We start from the raw sequence: 19031 nt of genomic DNA on the forward strand, positions 1-19031 counted from the left end.
TAATTGACAGTTGAACTCTATTTATTATTCATTGAAAGTTCAACTCTATTTGCAATAATCTTATTTACACTTATTCATACAATAATCTTATTTACACTTGTTCATAATTAACTCTGTTTACACTCCATACAATTCAAGAACTAAAAAACGTTAAAATACTATCAAAATGTAGGAACTAAACTTAAAGTTTGATCAATATTTTTATATGGCTTTTAAGTTCATAAAGTAAAGACATTAAACTGTACTTACATAAACCACTACAGACAGATCTAATCTCTATTAAAATAAACTGATCAAATTAGCTTCAATGAGAAGATAATAAAGAGTTCAAAGATTTAGCAAGTTTGCATTTATATTATATACAGAGGTTATAGGTGTAAGTGCCCTGAGGTGGGTCATATGGTCATAACTGCTCGATCACCCCAATTATATAAAATTATGTACAAGAAGAAAAATAGAAGCCAACCAATGTAGTTTCAAGCTCCAGAACCTGCAACTTGGAAAAGGAAATTACTGTACATGTATTCATAGGACTTAAGATATTCACATATTATGGTACTACTGACTTCATGAGATTATAATAAGGTTTCTCCTACTTCAGACCATATTTTGATTCATGTGTGAGTTTTCCCAGCTTGCCTTATCAACAAATTTTTCATCTCTCTATAGCTTTGTAGTTCTTCCAGTGCATCAGCTGTAGTTTTAGGCACAAAAAGACCAGAGGCTGCGATACTAGAGGAGGGAGCATAGCGACTCTTTAAAGCCAATGACTCGGATATTTGATTTCCCCGTTGGATATTTCTGCTTGGAGAATCAGGTGTAGGGGGTTGTCCAAGATCTGCAGTGGAGTTGGTGAAGTCTTGGCGAAGTGGTGGAGCTTTTTGAAGCATACGTACTAGAGCACCAACAGCAGCATCTTGAGATTTACGGATCGGAAAAAATCCCCCGGGTTCCAGCATGTCGCAAAGATTTCCTTTTTGGTCGAAGGATTCAGGCCTAGGAGAGATTTAAAATAAAGGTTTAATAAGACAATTCATATAACATATAACAATTTGGGTATATGATAGATACGTCACAAGATAAAAACATGAAGGAAATATCAGTTTAGGGAAAGTAAACGAAGGAAATTATGTCCTGCTACTATTACTCGAGAGTTGTTGTGGCGATGTGTGGTCCTTTATTACATTCCTTTTGGTTTCACGGACCTATGCGTGTAAGCACTTTTGTAATCGTTTGCTTAGTCTTATTTCTCTTAACTAGAGCTTTTCCTTTGATTTGGACCCCCCCTCTTACGGACATTTCTCGATGAAAGTCTAAGTATTTTCTAAAAGGAAAATTATGCTCCGCTGCTACACATTTAACAGCCATGTTCACTTCACTTCCTCAAGTTCCAAAATCATGGTTTTAAAAAATTAATTCCTCAGGGAAGCATCTAATTCTCTAATGGCGAGAAGGCTGTAAAAGAAAAGTTAATCTGTTGGTGGGGCAGAAAATGGCTACTGTACTTGATTCATAAACCAACTTTCCCTGATTCAATAGGGGATTGGAGAACTGGCTTTGAACAAGATCAAACAGGGAACAGGAGAAGTTTAATATAGTAAGTAACGATTCTCATTATCGTTGAAGGAATGTATTTTTCCAGAGTTTGACTAGTTTGGAAGATGTTATGCGGCTGCAGAAGACTTTAATAACAGTAATTCAACCAGAGAAGCATGGTGGATCTGCGGTTGAGATTTGAATTGGTGTAATATAAACCAATAAAAGATACATCCCTAATTTATTATCCACTTAGAAGCAGAATATAGATGCTAACAATCACCACATGAAATGAATACATCAATTCCATTGTAACTAAAAAATATATAAAAGTTAAAAATCCAAGCTAACTATATGAATAGTCGTTCGTCAGTGTGATATCCAGTTTCAAGTCTTTAAGATTACCGACTGTTTCTTATTCTTTTCAACATAGTGTGTTGCTCCAATTGTTCCTACGCCTACCTTCTTCCTAGGAGGGTTCTTGGAGTGGCAAGAGATGTTCTCATGAGAGCTCTCACTCTTTAAGGCTTAATTGAACATGGTCCAACGGATCTTGGATATAGATGGATTATTACAGCAAATAGATGAACAGAGTTTTTAGGGATTTTGATTTCTTTCTTAAATCAGTAGAGGCATCGGGTCAATTCTCTAGTAGCTCCTTATTAAATCTCCCACTCTCATTGTACTCAATTTTTTTTCTTTAATAAGAAACATAATAATATATTAGTACAAAAGCAAAAAAGAACAACCTAAGGGCAAAGGATTGAGAGAGCCTCTTCCCAAGAAATTAAAGAACAAGAGTTTTAAAATAGTTAAAATACTTTAATGGGCCAAATTAAATTTTTGTTTTGATTGGTGATTCAACCTGATACCAGAATAAGGGTCTTATGTAAAATTCCTATAATTTCATTTGCTCCTTGATTAATATTGATTTTTACTTGTTAGACCTACAAATTTTCAAACCCGCATGTCAGGGTGTGCTAAAAGTATTGATAGCAATAATTGTAAGTTTTTAACCCATGAACTTAATCTTTTAGGTTGGTTGATAATTTAACAGATCATGACCAAAGGAACCTAAATTGAATAACCTTCCTACATCAGCTTCTCAAATTATGAACAACTTTGAGATAGGTAAATGGTATAAACCATGACAGCTTAGCAGTCCATCAAATTTTCATTATGAAAGTTCTGCAATTAAGGGTTTAGGTTAAGGGTTAGGTTCCAACTAATTTGAAGATTCATATATATAAGACAGCTTTTCAGTATCCATTCAACAGAAGTTTGATAGTGTTCCGTACATATGCAATGAAACCAATTCTCTATAACAGGAATCCTTTGAAAGAATATTGTTTCTTGGATAACAAACAGTAGATCATGCCTTATCCTTGATAGCTCATCCTGTTATATTATCAATTTAGACACACTCTAGAAACCTCACCATTTTCAATATGAGTACGAAACTCAATCATCAATCCTCTCCTCCCCTATAGTTAAGGTACAAAAAAATTTCTGTCCCTTTTCTCTTTTAAAAAACCAGTCAGTCAGCATCTCCTCGTCTTTAGTATCCGTCGATCTCCTCCATCCAAGTTCTGTTTATACAAGCAAAAATTTTATAGCTTCATTTCTCAGAGATCTAGACAATCTCATGACCAAGAGTGATTCCTTTGTCATTTTTTCCTGGTGGTAAAGAAGCAAAAGAACCTCAGACGTCTGCTTCTCAAATTTCGTAAGCCATTTAAAGCAAAAACTCCATTACCGCCTCTCAATTAACCAACTACCTCGTCTACTGGAGCACTTCAAAAGGAACTTTGAAATAAACCCCAGCTTCCAACCCTTTACAGAACTGTTTTGAACCAATGCATATGCCTTCCCCTTCTACCTTACAGCTTTCGCACTATTGTTGCAGCACATTTTGAAGTCCAACCACATCCTTACTTGTTTTAGTCCATCCTCCCTTCGAATTTTAAAGCATGCATTGGCTAAATAAAAAAATTTCCCTCCCCCACCATACTTATATTTGAATTTCCATTAAAAGCCTAAAATGCTCCAATGTTACAGTGCTCATTCCCACTATTCCTAGAATCAAAATCTCCATTGTCAAAAACCTTGAGATCCTGCCTATGTTTTGTCTAATACCATCCAACCACGATGGAATGGCAATGGATTAGGCTAGTATGTTCGTGAAAGAACCTAGAATTAGGGAAAGAAATCTCCAATAACTATTAACCAAAAGTTGTTTAGTATTGTAGAAAAGAACTTACTGACAAATTCAAACTGAATACCGATTACGAGATTCGAACCAGGAGTGGCAAATAAAGCCAACCAACCAAATGAACCATCAAGGTTACAGACCAATTCGGTATTAGAAAAGAACTTACTAATACAAGAGATTTGATCCTTCTGATTAAAAAGAATGTAAGAGCACTAAGCAAACCAGCTACGAGCTACCTAACCAATAAGACCCACAAATTAAAGATAATCATAAACTAAAAATAACTAGAAAAAGAAACTCAAACGTGATAGGTTGTCTTTTATTTTAAAAAAAATAAAAGCAGAAAAAATTACATCAAGATGCACCATTCATTCACCAAGCACAAAGCCCCATATTTATGTGTTCTTCAACAACCACAATGGGTTTCTGATATACTTTTGTCAATTTCTCAAGCATTCTCCTACCTATCATTATCGAACTCCAGCCTTCTGACGTGCTTCCCTCACCTCAATTTTATCTGTACAACATCAATCCTCAGCACCTCACCAGTAAGTTCTAGCTCCAATGTCCATACCCATCCCAATTTGTCTCATTCTTATCCTCATCTGCTTTGCACTCACTATATTAACTGGCAGTAAGTTTTGCTTCATATATTTTGATTCATTTCTATTATCATGCTTGTTTTCCCTCTGGAACATGCAATAAGCACGGATATCTTTCCATAACAATTGCTCATTACAACTAATTTCTAAGCTTTTCTAAATCGTCATTTTAATCTTAATTTTCATCAAATTCATCATTACCAAGATATTCTTCATTTTCTTCCTATACTACACATCTCTAAGGTGGTGTTTGGTTTGAGTTTTTTCGGGAGAGTTGAGTTGAGTTGGTAATTATTATTGGAGTGAGTAATTGGAAGAGTTGACACGAATAACGAAATAAGAAATGTGAGTTCATAAGGTGAGAATTGTGAGTTAACGCAAACAATGAGGTAATAAACCTCTTGAATTATTGGTACTTCCAAACTGTGGGTGGGTGGGTTATTTTACCCACCCAACTCAACTCAACTTGAGTGCCAAACACCCCCCTAATAGTCCTTTTCTCAATTTCAGATCCTTTCCAAATAACAATGACCTGGTACCAATGGACTATTTTCAGCTAACTGTGGAAAGGAAGAAGAAGAAGAAGAAGAGAAAAAAAAAGAAAAAACCAGCGGTCACCCTTTGAGAAGGCTACCTGGCTGCCAACAATTCTATACCACAGCCTCGTCATGATTAGCAACGACGGGAAGCCAAAAGTCAAGTAATTTTTCGAAGGGGGTTTTCTCTATCCCTGATAAGTGTGTGCCTGAGCACGCACAACTTATTGACCATCTTGAAAATTGAAAAATAACGATCTTCCATATTTCTCCCATGAAGAGCTTTAAAACCATATTCTTCCCCCATTTTTGTTTTACCTTCCAAAGTTACCTTCATTACCAGCATCGCTTAAATGGATTCCTTAAGGTAACTCATCATGGGGAAAGTTTGAAGTGAGAAAATAAGTTTTTGTTAGAAACTTATAAAGCTCTTCATCCAAGGCTAGTTGGTTTGAACCAATTGATAGCCACCCAAATCACTAGAATTGTCAATGTTGCTCATGCGTCTTGTCTTCACTCAGGTTTTCAGCTTTTGAGCATATGTTAACATTGACTCAGGGAAATTTTAATTTTAGACTGATTTGTATGGGTTCTTGAAAACTAGACGGACTTCGATGATTCGATGTACCTCATAATGAAATGGTATAAACAATAACAAGTAGAATAGTTTCTCATAAAAAAGAATAAAAATAATAACAACAATTACAAGTAGACTTTTGATGTGCATGGATGAATTTTTTAGGTTTTCTTCCCCGAAAGTGGTTTTGGACCGTCTAATTGGTGCTTTTGTCCTCCTAGATTGATAAGTATTTTATTCAAAAGAAAGTCCATAAAATTCCTCAGATTCGAAGAGCCTAACCCACCCCCCATCCCAAGGAGAATTGTAAAGCAGCCTTGCAAATCTCTTGTTTTCTGTCCTAACTAGAAAGGGGCCTTTAGAGTGTATGTGAAATAATCAAGAGTAACTTAATCTACTAAACTAAAGTAACTAGTGTTTAAAGTAGAAAAGTTGCAGCAAGATTTTTTGTTATGTTGCCATTTAAATCTCTACCTTCAACAAATAATGATCTCAAACATAAGCAGGAAAATAAATTCTGCAAATTTAATTATTATTGTCACGAAAAGAGAAGAATGTAAGCAGTCATTACCTGCTACCTCTATCTGTCATCTCATCCTCATCCACATCAAAGGGGCATGGAAACTCTGGATCATCTAAGTCATCTGGAAAAGATCTACTAGAGCTTCTTGAAATTGGTGAGTTATTGGATGATACCCTCCAGCCTGAAATTCTTTGGCTTTCATCTCGTCCAAGAGAAGATGACTAAAGAAGACAAAAAAGAATCAAGATATTGAACATAACACATTTGAGGTGGGAAATAACAATAAGCAGAAATATACCTTTCCAATTGCAGAGCCAGCCGGCAATGGACCAACATCTCTATTAATCCTAGAAATAATTGCTCCAGAAGCTTTAAGGGGAGGGGATGGTGGCAAATTCGGTTTGCTTGATAATGCAGGGGAATGAGGAAGCTTTGCAATAGGTGCACTTGGAGGAGCACTTTCAGACTGCAATAGACCATTTGGCAGGCGCTTTACACGAATGCGAATTGGTGGTGACAGTGAGGGTGATTGAGAAAAGACAGGAGAAGGGTAATATTCATCGTAGTTCATATTATCTTTATGTCCCGTAACCATTTCAGGCAGTTGTGAAGGTAAGCTTGAAGGAGGTAAACGGGGAAAGGCTGGATTTGAAATTAAAGCATGAGACTCTGAATGTGTTGGTGAAGGTGAAAAGGAGACTGAAGGAGGGGAAGGTCTAAAACGGTCATAACTCCAACTATGACGTCTTGAGAATGGCAACGACGATGGAGATCCATGAGATGGTGCTATCGTTACAGGGAGGGTAGGAAACCTTTTCAATGGATCTGCCAATGGACTCCCAACATATTCAGGAATAACTTGAGGAGACATAGGAGTTGATGGTTCAGAGTTTATGTCAGAGAGGGATGAACGGTATAACACTGAGAGGCATAGTCGACCACAAGAAGTGTCGACAGGAGTGAACACAAATCGCTGCATTTCGGCCTCTTCCCTCCGGGTGAAAGGCTCAGCAAAGGAAGACACACGATGAGCAAGAGTAAAAGGGTGAATCTGACCAGATGAACTGATATCTTGAAAAACCTTATAGGCAGGTAAAAGTCTCACAAAGGCATATAAAGACCTTAAGAGTAAAATGGTTTTCTTGTAGGTGTGAGCAGTACTATTACTGGACCTTCTGCTACCCGAATTACTATCCCGGTTTTTCCTACTCTCATAATGCACCATCCATCGCTCTACAACTTTCTCACTCTTGGTCTGACTTCCAAACTCATCCTTATCAGAATTGAAAGAGAGTGGATATTTCTCTTTCAGAGACAAATTCCTAACAAGATCTTTCCTAGGAGAAGCACTAACAGAATCTAAACCAAATTGCCTCTGCACCAAAATAACATCAACAACCATAGGTTCATGATAATTCGGACGCCAGAGATCAATATTCTCTAACGTTGCAGAGCATTCACGAAGAGCCAAATTAAACCATTTATCCCTCGGCCTCATACTCGAGGAAGACGAGGAGGAAGAAGATGGAGAAGACAAAACTTGTTCGCCACTAAAATTACGCGATGAAATACAAGGGGCCCTCGATTCCAGTATAATTTGTAGCGTTTTAGGAAAGAATTCAGTTAAAATTTGCTCAACTTTTGCAGTCTCGGAATGAGTATTATGAGAAGAAGCCATACGGACAACAACGACAACAAAAATGAGTAAAATTGAAACAGACCCTTTACCGGAAAACCCCAAATTGAAGCGTTCGGAGACCCACTAGACTGCAATTCACTGCAACGGAAGAAAGATCATGGACATGGGGAGAATCAAATTAGTAAAGAAACCCCGTTTGAGAACAAATGAGAAAGAAGGAAAAAGTGATGAAATTGGAATCGCCCATGAAGGAAAATCAACACAAAACAAAAAACTAAAAAAAAAAAAAAAAAGTTGAATTAAGGTAATACGCTGTGATTGATGATGATCAGAAGGTGGAAATTCAAAGTTGAAAGGTGAAAGAAAGCAATTGGAGAGAGAGGGAAGGGTCGAACTTCGAAGCGTGGATCCACCAGTGTTAAGGAGTGCAGTATTGAGGAAGGAACGTGTTGGGGCTATCTGGTTTTGAATGCCATTGCCAAATCCCCACACCCTTTTTCCCCTTCACAATATCATAGATTTCATCTATAAATATTTCATCACTTCTCTTAATCTTCAAGTCTTCTTCCTTTAATGACGTCTAAAATCAAAAACTCTTCCTTAATCTACTTCTCATGGGAACAAAAACAAAAAAAATAAATTAAATTAAATTTTGAAAAGTTATTGTGTTATATACCTTCAAACAAAAAAAAAAATGTCCATCTTGTTTACCAAGTCTATTATTAGAATCTTTTATCACCAAATTGTATAACTATACTTAAAGAACACCACTTATTATTTTGATAATTCACCCTTAAACTAATCTCTCATTTTGTCCTTTAATAATGTACTAATTGTTATTAAAGCAATAAGATTCTAATTAATGATTGTATAAATTAAAAATCTTAATTTCTTTCCCTTTAACCAAACCAAATTAGGTTATTTATTAGGGATTTTTAACAATTACCATTTGATTCCATTTTAAAAAAACAAACAAACAATTCTTACCAAACAGGAAAGTGTTGGTTAGGAATTTAGAGATTAAAATTTTTAAAAAAAAATTATGATAATTTTATACAAAATTCGAAAGCATAAATTTGAAATTAATATAGTTATCCACTAAATATAAACTATCGTGATTACATGTCATATGTTTTAAAAAATAATGTGTAGTTATCGTTTAGTAATCTTATATAATACATATTGATACAATGAATATATATTTGAGAATGTTCATGGGCATAAATATTATTGAGTATGATTTATACTAAAGTAAGATACCTTATAAATGTAAGAAAATAAGTGAGTAACGAAAAAGATGGAATTAATTCAAATGCCTTCATCACTAAAATTCAACACTACTTTCTTTCTTTTTCTTTTTTTCTTTTGGGGGAAAGAAAATTCGAATATTTCAATCTAATTATAAAGAGACGCGCTGACGTCATTTAGTCCATATATCACCACCCCATCTGAAGTCCATCTAAATGGGCCTGGCCCTTATAAGGTAGCCCATTTAGGCCCATGAAATATTTTTGTTTTAGCTTTTAAGGATCCTACTTTTATTCACAAATTATGGTACATATTTGGTATCAAATCCTCCTTTCAATGCGCCCATCATTAAAAATACAAAAAATATTCGATTGACCACATGTACGTAATTTATGATACATGATCGTGTAAGAAATTATACATGATCGTTTAAATTTGGATACAGGATTGCGGTTTTTTTTCAAGATAGAAGATAGAAAGGAAGAGAATAAATCGAAAGAAGAAGAAAGCGGCATAGTACACCTAAAATACTTTTTAAAAAATGACTGTAGCTTTTTTATTTGGTTAGACCTCTTGTAAATGTATAGAAGGTTTGTTATATTTGTGAAAATTAATCATTTTTATTCATGATTAATATTTTGGCTTCTATCATCAATTTACAAGATGATGGTAATAAACTCTCGCACATAACACTGAATTTTTCGTAGTTCAAATTATTTTTAATCTATTTCTATGTTGAAAATTAAAAAGAAAAGGAAAATTATTCTAAAATTTGAGTCTAATTTTCATTTAAAAGTGTTAAAAATTTAATACGTTAATTTAAAATGATAGCATTTAAGTTTTTGTTTCAATTTAATGGGAATTGATTAATTTAAAAAAAATTATAATGAATGAAAATTCATTACTTTTCTTTTCATTATTGGTAAAGTTAATCTTAAGTGGAATAAGAACCCTAAGGATGTGATTAACATCATTTCCAATTAAATCCCTCAATCAACTTCAAAATTCACGGAGTTAGAGTTGATGGGATATTTTTCTCACAAAAATTGACACCTCATTTATAAATTATCAATCACATCATCTTTAATAATTATTTTTAGAACAAAATTTATAAATAATATAAAAGATCAAAATAATAAATAATATAACTTATCATTTCAAAAATTTTGAAATTCAAAATTATTCTCTTTTATAAATATTTTAATTTATTTTATTATATCTTATTTTATCGATTTTTCAAATATTAAAATTAAAATATATACTTAAATATCTTGGGGACAAGCTCATATTTAATAATATTATTTTAAGATATGTTTGAAGAGTTCAAATTAATTATCGCAATTGATTATTACTTAACGTTTTTGTTAATTTATTAAATATTTATCGAAGCATACAATATAATTTTAAAAAATTCTATAAGTAGCAAGCAAATTTTGAAAAAAAAAATCATATTACTTGTATTACTGTAAATCTAAGTGGTAAAAACTAAAATTTAAGGGACAGTCAGGGTTATTTGGACGTTACTACCAAAACTATGGTCTAATTATATTTTCAAGATATGTTCAAATATTTCTCATCCGAACATTGGCTCATATACCTTTTTTGTAAGTGGAAGTCTCTCCCCAGTTCTACCATTCAACTCTACGATAATAATTAATATAAATAATCGTATTACAACTTTATAAAAATTAAATGAAGTTACACGTTGAAAAAAATAAAATCTTTCATATATGAACCGTTATTAAATGACCTAATTAACAAACATGTCATCCTTTACTTGATTTCAATCCTTTATATACAACAAATCACATGTATTCACAGTACTTTCTTACCACTTAAATAAACATTGATTTTATTTCTACCACACATTCTCTTATGTGTATATAAAAGTAGTAGAAAAATGTCATAAATCAAATACTCTTTGTTTTTCTTTTCATAGTAACCTTATTTCAACCATTGAATTGGTGAGCAAGCCACGTAGGTGCCCATGCATGAGATTAAACTTAAATAAATAAATCTAAACTTAGGAATTAAGAAAAGTCAAAATCTAACAATTAGGTTATAAGACACAAAAATAGTAATATCAGTTAGGCTACAAACATGGCCAACCCCAACCACTTAAATACTTCAATAGCTTAATCTTCACAAACCCTTCATTCCTTCTCCATTTATAAATCTCCCCATCCTTCTCATCTTCATCAGGAAAAAAAAGGCAGAGCAAAACAAATAACAAACACCACAACAAATTAAACCCCCCACCTCCCCATTTATTCCCTTCAACATCTCATCATACCACACCACTAGCTCCAAAATGAGATCAACGAAGCTCTGCCTATTTCTCCTCCTCATTGCAGTCGTCGCCGCTCCACTTTGCCTTGCCTTATCCGACGACTGGACTCGCTCCTACGCTGATGTCCCCGATTATGACTTTACGAACAGCAATGAAGACAGCCGAAGGTTACTTTTTCAATATGGATTTGCTTATAAATATCCAAAAAATAAGTATTTGGGCTATGATGCACTTAGGAAGAATAATATCCCCTGCCGCCATCGTGGTAGATCTTACTATGACTGTAAGAAGCGTAAGAAGGCCAACCCTTATCGTCGTGGCTGCATTGCCATCACCGGCTGCGCTCGTTTCACCGATTAAATTGTTTTTTTAAAAAATAATCTGTATTGAGATTGTTTTTTGATTTATTGTGGGATCGGTTTGAATGTTTTCTCCCTATTTTATTTTTTGTGAAATTTTAATTTTGTTTTATATTATTTTAAAGTTTTCCGTCCATTCGGAATGTAAGGATCGATCATATAATGACCTCTATAAAATGGTTAAAATATAATTTTCATTCACTCAACTTTTTTCAACGTGACACCTATCAAACCATTATATCTCAACCTCAAAAGAGGAATAGCATCTTCTTCTAGTGGTCAAAATATCGTGTAGGAAACTTCCGGTTTAAAAGTGAAATTTTCATTCGAAAAAAAAGTGAATTTCTTGTAATGTTTATGATCCACCATGCTCCTATAACTAGTCCAAACAATCTAACAATGGTTCAATGATTCCAATAATTTCCGAAGACAATGATGAGGTAAATGAGTAAGTATTAAGCTTTGTAATTTAATGTTAGATGTTATATTAAAAATATCATTCATTTCACTTATTTAAAGTTTTGGTTTGATTTAATATTTAATACAAATAATGATAAATGAAAGTGAATAAAATATGGGATGATATGTTCAAATCCAATTTTTCAACATCTCATATGACAAAAACATTACCACACTCCAATACAAATATCGCCACTTACAATTTAATACACCCTTTTCACTTTAACACGTATATAATATCTAATAACAAAGTGTACAACAAATTCTTATTTATAATGGTACGATCTAGAGTTTTCCAACAATTACATCTAAATAGATTCACATGATTTTATTATTGTTTTCAAGTATCTTCTCCTTTATTGCAAAAAGTACAAAATTTGATTTTAAAAATTATAAAAACCAATAAGCTTTCATTTTCATTACCCAAAAAGATCCCAAATAGATAACATTGCTTTAGTTTGAGCATAATGCCCATTTTCATCTGTCTACGTTGATGTATCTCACACTCTAATATGATAATATCAAATCCAAGCTTCAAAGATCCTATATCATTTTTTTTATTGTTTCTTTTGAATCACTTTTTTTTTCTTTTCATAAAAAGGCTTTTTAACAAGTTTTCCCAACTTCCCATTGCAAGAAGACATGTTACATTGTTATAATTCCCTAAGATATCATGACTCCCTTCAATGGTGACAAGATTTTCTTATGTTGATTTTTAATTTTAAATTTTAGATTGTGGAGTACTTGATGAGCTGTATATATAGTAAAAATATAATGTCGTTAATTAAAAAACATAGATTGTATATACTTAAACCATGATCTTCTTTAATTTAAAATTTTATTTAGATGGGTCTATTTATCTCTCACTTTTGGATAGAAATTCAAATCTTTATTAAGTATAATAAAAGAAATTAAACAAAAAAAACAAGTGTTATGTTAAAAAAGGAAAGATTTATATTATGCTGAACTTTATAGACTCAAAGCGTGATTTTCAAATTCATTCTATTCTACACCGTGAACATATGTAAGTATATGTGGCAGTACAAGAACGCGTGTGTAACATTGGAGATATTTTAAATGTGTTGAAAACTTTTTAATAAACTTTTGCCTTTATGCTTCCACTAATTCCATAGTACCAAATGATTTGATAGGTAGTCTTCACAACAATGAGAGTAGTGTACCTCTAGAATTCACATATATAACAATAGATCCTAAACAATCAGTAGATACACCAGTTCTTGTTAGAATTGAGCTTTAAAAATTAAGCTAGGTGGGAATTGGGGTGGCTACAAGAAGGAACATGGAATCTTAATCAGTGTTTCCCAATTTTATTTTTGACCTATTGGGTTGAAGGTATATACTTTGAAATCGTATGTAAATTGAAACTTAATTTTTAATACCCAAACGAACAAAACAAAACCTATAAAATATACAGAGATGAGCTCTCTAATTTGCTGTTTAGACATTTCTTTTTGGTTACTAATTTAATAAACATGATATACATATTTACGTTTAAACTGAAGTCATTAAGTAATTAATAGAAAGAATATTAGAGTTTTTTCTTCTTCTCTTTTTTGGATGAAAAGAAAAAGAAATTAAGTTCACGTACCAAAAGAAAAAAAGGGGTAGGGCCGAATAAATAAAGTTTGCCAAAATTATTCTTCAATCCTTATCTACGAAGCAATATTGATTTTAAGCTCATCCAAACACACCCATTTCTATATTTTATATTTTGTTTGATAATTATTTTATTTTTAATTAAATCTATAATTTGTTTGGATTAAATTAAAAAGGAAAAAAAGAAAAAACAGAAGCAATTTTTTTGACATTTAAAAAAAAAGTTTAAGAAAGCCTATTAATTAGAAGAAATTATTTATATAGGATAGTTGGATACTGCTGTAACACAAAATTTAAGTATGATTGTAAAAAAGAAAAGAAAATTGAATATCATAAACAGTGTTGAACTTTTGGGGTTTTAAATTAATGGGTTTTGAAGAAAGCATATAAACATATATATATATAAAGATCAAAGCTTTTAGGCATTTTGAGCTGTTGATCTAAAGGGATGGTTTGCAATTGGAACCCACTAGAGAATAATATCTTTAATTGGGAATCTGGTGGCTTATCATCCCAACTTGATTATGACATTATTAACATCCATCTTAATCATAATCTTAACTTCCTTATCATTCTATATTTCTACCTTACACAAAATTTTAACTACTTCCTTTATGATCAATTCAAATCAAAGCACCTACCCAAAATATCTCTACATTTGGGATATTTTTGGATTCTTCTCTCCCTTTGCACCTTTTCAAAGTTGGATATATATATGCCAACTTTACCCCTTACGACCCTCTCAACAGAACCTTCTTAAATAGGTGAGGATGAGAGATTGATCTAAATCAATACGACTACGAAACATTTCTTTTTCACTAGAAAGTTAGTTGCTCAAATTTTTTTACCACCATCACTTGGTTCTTTTAAAGAAAAAAGGAGAATCTTTTTTAAGAATTAATTTTGAGGTTAGTATGAAGTAAAAGAATATTTGTATTTATTTATTTTTTTGTATGAATTTAAAAGGTGTCCAAACTTTAAAAATATAATTAGTCTAACATCTTTTGATGTATTAAATGATCTTTTAAGATATGAGATTAAGTTTTATGTTCTTAGAAGACCTTAAACCTTCCATTTATAGTTTTGTTAAGCTATTAATTTTAAACATGTTAATTAGGTCAAACTCCTACTTAATAAAATTGAAAATTAACTATCAAACACAAAATAAGTTTAAGGAACAATCGTAAAAATAACAAAATAAATTATGATTAAACTAACAAAAATGGTAGGGTAAATATAAGCACGGTGATATTTAGCCACTCAAGATATATATCGTTGACCAATGGATTAAAAGAAATGTGAAGAACATTCTCAAAATAACAAAATATTAAAATTATTTACCAAATCAACCAAATATTAAAATTATTTACAAAATCGTAAATTCAATGTTTTTAGTTATATATATATATATTTAAATAGTTTCTTTTTTTTTCTACAGTAAATTTGAAAAATAATATAATATTGTAATAAAGAGAGGAAATTAATTTTGGATAAGGATTAAATATTTTGGGGAGGATGGGACAAAGGAAAACATTCCCAATAGTAAACAATTTAGAGCCCAATGTTGAAAAATCAAAGATGCTTTATTTGATTTTGACTTTACACACCAACTTTTAGCACAAATTACAAAAATTGTTAAAATCCATCAACTTATAAATTTCACTAACTTATAAATCGTAGAAATTAAAAAATCACACAAAGTTTGAAAGTTATTTTTCAGTTGAAACTCGAATTTCTCCAACGGTGGATTCAATTTTAACACTTGATTAAATTTTAATTGTTTAATTTTTAGTTTTAAAAATTTGAGAAAGTAAACTACAACTATCACTATATTATTTATATATTAGTGAGTATTCAACTAGTTTTCTTCGACTAATTGTACTAAAAAAATTGTATATTCTTACAATATTCGAGTGTCAAGAAACAAATTAAATACTAAATTTTAGATAGGTAGTCACAACCATCACTCTCAAAATATATGATGATGAAAATCATTATCGTAATTCTTAAAGTTGGTTTTTTTTTATTTGTGTAAAATTTTAATATTTGTTGTCATATTCCTCGATTGCAAGAGAATATGAGAAAGATCAATAATGCATAATTGAAAATTCATTCATAATCTTGACTGCTAAAGGTAATTATGGAAGGAAAAGAAAAAAGAATTGTTAGCCAACCTTATACATATCTTAAATATATATTCTTAAACTAAATGGTAGAAGTATGAGTAATCTAATGTTGATATAATGAAATTTCTTTCACTTGTACGTTTATATTGGTTTGATACAAAACAATGTTTCCATGAAAAAAATAACAACTTTTATTGAAAAAATAAAGATTAAAAAGCATAGATATATAAAAAGAAACAAAAAATAAACCAACCAAAAAAAATCCAAATGTGTAAAATATTATGAATAGAATAATTATAAAAGATGTTTGAAGTTTAAGGTCTAACAAGAGATACATAAAATCTAATAAGAGACCAAACTTTACTATAACCAATTTCCCTACCACGACGCACTTTTCCTCTCCTAAATGTCCCACAAAATACCACACTAAATCACCAACTAAAATCATTTCATGTTATACTATTATTGTTTTCAACTAAATCACTAAAATCCATTAAAAATTTGAGAAATATCTTCAATTAACTTAGAACGTGCTAGTATTTTAACTTCAAATCAAACTAAAAAAAGGTAAATTTAAATGACATTACTGTAAACTTTTTAAGAGAAAGAAAATAGAGTAAAAACTAATTAAAAAATGAAAGAGATGTGTTATTGATTGAATATAAAAATATAAAATGATAAATATTAAGAAAAAAAGAAGACATAATAAGATTCACTTCAGTGCAATTTATATAAATAATAATGAAAGGTTGAAGGAAGGATGGAAAAAGAAGAAGAAGAGAGAATTGAAGGTATAGAGTAAAAAGAGAGAGAGAAAGGACATTTGTTACAAATATATTGTGTAGGCCCCCCACGTAATTAAGGAATGAGAATGAGTTCACAAATTATTAATTACCCATAATCTAATACTACAAAAATACCAAAAACTTTCCCAACATTTATGGTGTGTCAAGTCAAGTCTACATGTTTTTCATCAATCAAAAGGTTGAAATAAATCAAATTTAGTGTTAAGTAAAAATTGGATTGTTTTACACAAATGGTGTCTTTCTTTTTTATAAAATTCATAGTGAATAAAGCTTTTAAAAGAAAAGAAAAGAAAAGAAAAAAAAAAGACAAAAAAGAACTATTTTTTTAAAAAATGATAATAATAAAAGTCATAAACTAAAAGTTAAAACTGTAATAATAACAAAAAAAGAGGACAGTCCATTATTTAAATATGTATATATAAAGACACGTCATCTTTCTTCTTCCCCCAATCCCCCAATCCCCACAATCCACTCATTTCACTTTTTCTATATAAATTCCCTCATTATTCTCCCAAACAACTAAATTTAATTTACAATTCTCAACATTCCTATCTTTCAATATGTCTATCTCTAATTCAAGGAGGTTTCTCATTCCCTCCGCCACGGTGGCCGCCACTCCTCCGGAGCTAGCACAGCCCCGTCCTGGGTTCGGTAGCTTCGACATGAACGTAGTAATGGTTCTTTCAGTTTTACTCTGCGCTTTAATTTGTTCTCTGGGTCTCAACGCCATCCTCAAATGCGCCTTGAGGTGCTCCACTTTGCTAGCCACGGTGTCAGGGGGGCGTGGTGGTGGGGCCTTAGTGGTACACCCGAAAGGTGTTCGACGAAACGTCTTGAAGAAATTCCCAACAGTTGAGTACTCTAAAGAAGGGAATAAATTGAGGGGAATTGATGGGGAGTGCGTGATTTGTTTGTTGGAGTTTGAAGCTGGGGATCGGGTTCGTGTATTGCCTAAGTGTTATCATGGATTCCATGTTCATTGCATCGATAAGTGGTTGAGTTCCCATACTTCTTGCCCCAAGTGCCGCAATTGCCTTACTGACACTTGCCATAAGATCACCGCCGGGTGCGCCCAGGAGACGCACGTGACAACGGCAGCAGAGAGTTCATCCTCTGTAGAACCACCGCGGGCGGAGGAGGTGGGGGTGAATGTTGTTATTGCTCCGGTGGAAAGGGAAGGTATGATAAATAACTATAGGGAAAGTATGAGTAGATGAGATTGAAGTGGGAAGTGGGGTTTAGCTGATTGGGACTGTGGGGTTGGGTTGTTTTTTGTGATTGATGGAGCATTTTGGCTGCTTTTGCTTTTGCCTACAAGTAACCAACTTTTTTTTATAAAAAAATTAATTAGGATTACAAGGAAATTAAAGGTCTAGTTAAGCTAAGATTAATTAGTCTACCTATTCAAATGTAAATATCTTTTCTTTTTCCACTTCCTTCCAATGAAATTAAAAGTTTTTGGCTCATTATAATTATATTTATACCTTTTTATTGTTTGATCTTGTTTAGCACCACTCAACTTACCTTGTAATATTTGAATATAGAAAAGCTAATAAAAAATTATTTTTTAGTAGACGACATTGTGAATTGAACATTTAACCTCTTACCAATTTATTAAGCTTAATAATACAAAATTTGATTGAAAGGAAAAATTAACGTCAATATTCTAGCTTTTTACCTATATAAATTTAAAAATATTTTTTGGCGAGTCAAATTAAAAGAATCAAAACCACACCGAGTCATTGGCATGGTTTTGTAAAAATTAGAGAGTAAATAGAATGAATTATAAAGGGTTGAAGTTTAAAATTGGAATTGTGATTTTAAATTTGAACCAAGTAAACAACAATGATTCAATTACATTATGAATGTTGAATGTAGTGGTGATGGATGAGGTAGATATCGGATGTTTAATGAGGGAAGGTTAATTAGAAACTTTGTGGTTGTAAAAAAAAGAAGGGTTAAATTAAAGTAAACAATAATGATTGAATTTAAGATTATGAAAGAAGTGGGTGTGGATGAAGAAAATGAGATGATTAATGGATAAGTTTGTTTTGAATATTTGTGAGGTTGTTAAGAAGAAATGTTTCATTTAGTGGAAGAATAATAGTAAATTACTTTGGTTGGCAATGGCAAGAAATTAATTAATTGGAGAAAAAGGATGAAAAGATTATTTGTTAGATTCAATAATTCTGGGAAAATAATAATTAATCTTTAAGATGTTGGAAGTGGAAGAACAACCTTTTTGGATTCAATCAATTATTGAAAACTTTATTTGCATAAGTGGGTGAGATTTCTTTTAAGAGTCCAGCAAGAACCAGGGTGTGAAATTAGTTTAAACTATTTGGCTAATTGTTTCCCATTTCTCAATTTGTGCAAAATTTCAAAAACCAACACTAAATTAATGTGTCATTGCCCCCCAAAAGAATTGTAATCAATCGGTTATGTTGAACATATTCAGGGTAGTGATTTAATATGTTGATTGTTATGAGTAATTTTGAGAC

General features: G+C 31.9%; 3 protein-coding genes across 3 annotated transcripts; 2 read left to right on the top strand and 1 right to left on the bottom strand.

The window, feature by feature from the left end:
• Positions 1 to 275: 275 nt before the first annotated feature.
• Positions 276 to 8153, bottom strand: LOC101221089 (autophagy-related protein 13b). The gene is made up of 4 exons (XM_004148595.3): positions 7937 to 8153; positions 6285 to 7763; positions 6035 to 6207; positions 276 to 996 (listed from the first exon to the last, which is right to left on the bottom strand). The coding sequence occupies exons 2-4, from the start codon at positions 7662 to 7664 to the stop codon at positions 615 to 617; spliced, it is 1935 nt and encodes a 644-aa protein (XP_004148643.1). The 5' UTR covers positions 7665 to 7763; positions 7937 to 8153; the 3' UTR covers positions 276 to 614.
• A 2880-nt stretch (positions 8154 to 11033) lies between these two features.
• LOC101206799 (protein RALF-like 19) lies at positions 11034 to 11728 on the top strand. The gene has a single exon (XM_004148621.3). The coding sequence runs from the start codon at positions 11185 to 11187 to the stop codon at positions 11521 to 11523; it is 339 nt and encodes a 112-aa protein (XP_004148669.1). The 5' UTR covers positions 11034 to 11184; the 3' UTR covers positions 11524 to 11728.
• Positions 11729 to 16982: 5254 nt separating this feature from the next.
• Positions 16983 to 18011, top strand: LOC101220855 (RING-H2 finger protein ATL78). Its single transcript, XM_004148594.3, has one exon. The coding sequence runs from the start codon at positions 17091 to 17093 to the stop codon at positions 17745 to 17747; it is 657 nt and encodes a 218-aa protein (XP_004148642.1). The 5' UTR covers positions 16983 to 17090; the 3' UTR covers positions 17748 to 18011.
• Positions 18012 to 19031: the final 1020 nt, after the last annotated feature.

This window comes from Cucumis sativus, chromosome 6 (genome assembly GCF_000004075.3).
Source record: "Cucumis sativus cultivar 9930 chromosome 6, Cucumber_9930_V3, whole genome shotgun sequence".
In the NCBI taxonomy this organism is placed as follows: Eukaryota; Viridiplantae; Streptophyta; class Magnoliopsida; order Cucurbitales; family Cucurbitaceae; genus Cucumis; species Cucumis sativus.